Genomic DNA, 4133 nt, shown 5'->3' with positions numbered 1-4133 from the left:
GTCAATGTGTGATGTCATAAGGTCTATGTGTGATGTCATCAGGTCAGTGTGTGATGTCATCAGGTGGATATTACTGTCTAAGAGTTTGTTAAAGTGAAATGAGACATTCAGAGATGCAGCAGTGAGACTACAGGGAGACACTGAGGACGAGTATCTACGGAGAGCCTGAAGGGACAATTTCATACCTTTAGCTAAAACAACTTTCAGAGGACGAGCAGTCGTCTGATTGGTTATTTTGGTGGCAGCCTGTTGCATTGCTGCGCTCTCTTTCAGAGCACTTCCACATTTTTCCTGCAGCTGTTTTTATTTGGATTTTAAAAACCATGAAATGTTTAAACTCAAGAGAGCACAGGTATGAGAAAAAGAAAACCGTCTCTCCTCAGAGAGAAGCTGCAGAATCAAAATTCAGAAATAGGCCAAATCTCTGCTGCGTGGTTTCAGAGCGTGAGAGCGAGCAAAATGAAAAAAGTAAACAAGATTTAAGGCTCATCCAAATCCCCCTCAGACGGGAGCCATTTTGTCTGATGAAGCAGCTTTTGTTGTGGAGCAGGATTCGTTCCCCCCGGGGGGCAAAACAGAGCCCGCCGGCATCTCTGTCATCCTGTCAGCGTGACAGAGCGAGTTATGTGGAAAAAAAAAAAACAACATTCAGTGACGAGAAGCATCGAAAACAGTCCCCGAGGGCTCGTGACCTCACATCTCCGGCGCCTTTTTTCACTGGAATCAGGGCGGCGGCAAAAAAACCGGCCTGGTGTGATCTGCTGCCAGGAGTCTGTTCTTAACCGCCGCAGAAGAAGAAGAAATAAGATCCAAACAAGTCGAGTGAGTCTGAAACATGTCACAAAACGCTGCACGTGAAGGATTCAGCGACACATCACAGACGCTCTGCAGCATCGCCCCCCCCCCTCCCGCCGCCGCACGCTATTTTTAGGCTCTCGTTATCTCCAAACACTGGCAGAGCACGAGGCTCGGCAGAGAGCGACCTCGGCCCGCCTACGTGTGATTTACTGTACACAAGGTTTATGCAACACACCCTCCCCCCCCCCCCCCCTCGACTTCTCTTCCTCCCACTCTACCCTGGAAGCCGGTTCGTTCCTGTTGGAAGGTATTGCATCATGGACTGAATCACAACTCGCTGGCTGAGTGTGGAAAAATAAGCAAAACCACAGAGACACTGGAGGTATTATTACAACGTCTGAAACTGTATTTGGCAAGATTTTTCTTTAAACAAGTGCATACATGTACAGCTAGAAGCATTTTTCTTTCTTTTTGTTTTTTATTCCTTTTTTTTGTGTGTTTTTTTTTCGCCAAGTGCTCAGATTAGTCACATTCTATGTTTGGACGCGGGGAGCGTCTCCAAAAACCTACAGGACGCCCAAGAGACGTAAAGAAAAAACAGAGGTGTGATGGGCAGTTATGACGAGTACATACCTTTATCTTTTAAAATTATAGAAACACAAATGTATTGAAAAAGAAAAATCAAAAGAAATAATACAGCCATGTTTTTATGAAGCGTAACCTTCCCTTGTGTCCAATATGTACATGTCCGCCGCTGGGCTTCTCTGCTGCGGCCTCCTGGATGGTTCATGTCTGTGTGTTTTGAGTTTTGTCCTAATGTTGTTGCCGTAGTCGGATTACAAAAAAGGAAAAAAAAAAAAAAGTTCCAGAAAAATACAGCTGGTCAACATTTTTACGGGTCCCTCTCCTTTTTGACCTTTATGTCCCCGGCCAAGATGGTGGCTATTTCCCCCTGCATGAAGGCCCAGGGCACGTTGGAGCCGACCAGCGGGCACCGCTCCCCGCTGGGGCAGTACACCTCGCCGGTGGCGCCCTGCTGCTTGATGCTCTCCCGGGAGCACGGGAAGCAGAACTTGTGCGACGGCACCGACGGGCACTGGACGAAGTGAGTGTCCTCCAGCCGCTCGTGGCACAGGGTGCAGCACAGCGGCACGCTGCCCGGCGCCACGGAAGAGTCTGGAATGCTCTGCGGCGCGGCGTGCGGGTCCATGCTGACGGGCGCGTGGAGAGCGGAGGGGTTGGCGCTCACGGGCCCCTCCCTCCCCACGAGTCTCCTCTGAGAGGCGGAGGACGGCGACAGGGGGCTGCCGCTGTTCCTCCGCGCCCCTGCCGTGGTGGAGTGCACCTGCCCGGCGTCCTTAGGTGAGCCCGTGCTGCCCGCATTGTCAGTGGCGAGGATGAGCGCCGCCATGGGGGACTGACCGTTCTGTGCTGTGGCGGCCTCGGGGGGCGTGGTGCGGGAGTGGGGGGAGATGGTGGAGGGGGGAGCTGTGGAGAAACCGGGGAGGGACGCAGGGGGCATCTTCAGGACCTCGGAGGGGGACGGGAGCCACGGCTGGCCCTCGCCGCCATTCATCTTGGGGGCGCTGCCCTCCCCGTCCGGCTCCGGGGAGGCCTTCCTCTTCATGCTGCGTGGGTGCTTCCCCCGGTCTGAGGAAGAGGAAGAGGAAGAGTTAACACACACACACAACATCATGCTGCACAATAACACACAGGAAACTTCCACACACACACACACACACACACACACACACACACACACACACACACACACACACACACACACACACACACACACACACACACACACACACACACACACACACACACACACACACACACACACACAATGAAGTTTTGTTTATGTTGCTGCTCCCTGCCAGCCCTCCGCGTGCACAGAGGTCTACGGGTCCGTGGCAGCGCGCGTGTTTTAAAACACACGTCAGCAGCGTGAAATGTGCTGACACATCACTTCACTTGTGTTCCTGTTTTTCATTCTCAGGGAGAAGCAGAAATATTCTCACCTGTCTTTGAGGAAGTGGCGCTCGTGTCGTATCCCATCACGCGCTGCATGGCCGCGTGCTCCTTCTTGAACCTGGAGTCGAAGGTGTGCAGCGCCATCAGGTCGCGCACTGTTTTACCTTTCCCCATCCACTCCTTGTGGCTGTCCGACAGCTCCGACAGGCTGTCCGGCCTGTGTTTGTCTTTCACGTCCTCCGGCCGCAGAGCCAGAACCCCGGGCAGACCCATCGGAACCGGGCGGCCGCTGAGCGCGTGCATGCCCCCGTTCACCAGGGGCACCAGGCTGGGAGGAACCGTGCTAGTCCTGCGGGGGTTCGGGCTCTGGCGGTTCAGCTCCGGAGGTTCGTCCGGTTTTGAAAATCCGTTGGGCATGGGGAGGCCGTTCGCCTGCCTCCCCCCCTGGTACTCCGGTCCCAGCCGGGGCGGCCGGTCGGACAGCGGGTACCGGTCCAGAGGCTGCGGGGGACGGGAGCCCGGCTCTCCGGCCGAGTGGTTCATCTCCTTCCCGGCGTGTTGGGGCTTCCCCGGGCCCGGAGAGCGGCCGTCCTGAAAGCCGTGCGCCCTCTTTAGAGACCGGGCGGTCTCGATAACGAACTCAATCCGGTCGGCCCCCTCGTAGTTCACACATCCACGGCACACGGCCTCGGTAAAATCCCAGATCATCGCCCACGGCATGCGGGGCAGGTCGCACAGATAGCAGGACTGCCTTCTGGAGGCAGCGACCGCCGCGGAGGACATGTTGTAACCCCGAAGCGAAAAGTCTCCAAAATGTCCGTCGGTTTGTTTACGTCACCGTAAAGAAAGAAAATAACCCGAGATTAGAATAAAAATGGCGTAGTGTTCTCAGAGCTGCGTCCTTTTCCTCAGCGCGCCTCCGTCTGAAGCTCGCGCTTACAATTCAGCTCGAGCTCTCAATGTAGGGCCGTGACGTCAGCGCCGACACTCGGCTCGTGCTCCAGGCTTCTATTTACTGGATTCTTCGACGACCCCTCGGGCGCATGCTCACTGCTGCTCTGGTTTATCCTGAGAGCTTACACCCGAAGATTGTCCATGTCTGAGAAGAGGCATCACTCTGTGCACTTTTACGGAACCACTAGAATAGAATAGAATAGATGTGTATTGCCATTTGCACAGGTACAGGACAGTACAGGTACTCCCTGAGTCAGCTTCTCCAAAAAAAAAAGTTAAAATTATATATAAAATAGAAAAGCATTATAAGAAAAAAAAGAGTAGAAAAGTACAAATAAATAAGTTGTAGTAACAGCTAAGTGATTTAAAATAAAGTGTACAGAAGCTATACACTGTATTAAAGC

At 53.5% G+C, this 4133-nt stretch overlaps 1 protein-coding gene across 1 annotated transcript; it reads right to left on the bottom strand.

Annotated features, from left to right (window-relative positions):
• Positions 1-1181: 1181 nt before the first annotated feature.
• irf2bp2b (interferon regulatory factor 2 binding protein 2b) lies at positions 1182-3793 on the bottom strand. Its single transcript, XM_020660155.3, has 2 exons — positions 2823-3793; positions 1182-2448 (listed from the first exon to the last, which is right to left on the bottom strand). The coding sequence occupies exons 1-2, from the start codon at positions 3556-3558 to the stop codon at positions 1691-1693; spliced, it is 1494 nt and encodes a 497-aa protein (XP_020515811.2). The 5' UTR covers positions 3559-3793; the 3' UTR covers positions 1182-1690.
• Between the last annotated feature and the right edge of the window lie 340 nt (positions 3794-4133).

The sequence above is a fragment of the Labrus bergylta genome, chromosome 1 (genome assembly GCF_963930695.1).
Source record: "Labrus bergylta chromosome 1, fLabBer1.1, whole genome shotgun sequence".
In the NCBI taxonomy this organism is placed as follows: domain Eukaryota; kingdom Metazoa; phylum Chordata; class Actinopteri; order Labriformes; family Labridae; genus Labrus; species Labrus bergylta.
This window is presented reverse-complemented; position numbering and strand designations above follow the sequence as displayed.

What these genes read in the sequence shown, in the direction of transcription:
- irf2bp2b (XM_020660155.3), bottom strand. Translation starts at nt 3,558, where the DNA reads ATGTCCTCCGCGGCGGTCGCTGCCTCCAGAAGGCAGTCCTGCTATCTG. An exon ending in CGCCACTTCCTCAAAGACAG is followed by an intron (nt 2,449 to 2,822) that starts GTGAGAATATTT and finishes CCTCTTCCTCAG; the next exon opens with ACCGGGGGAAGCACCCACGC.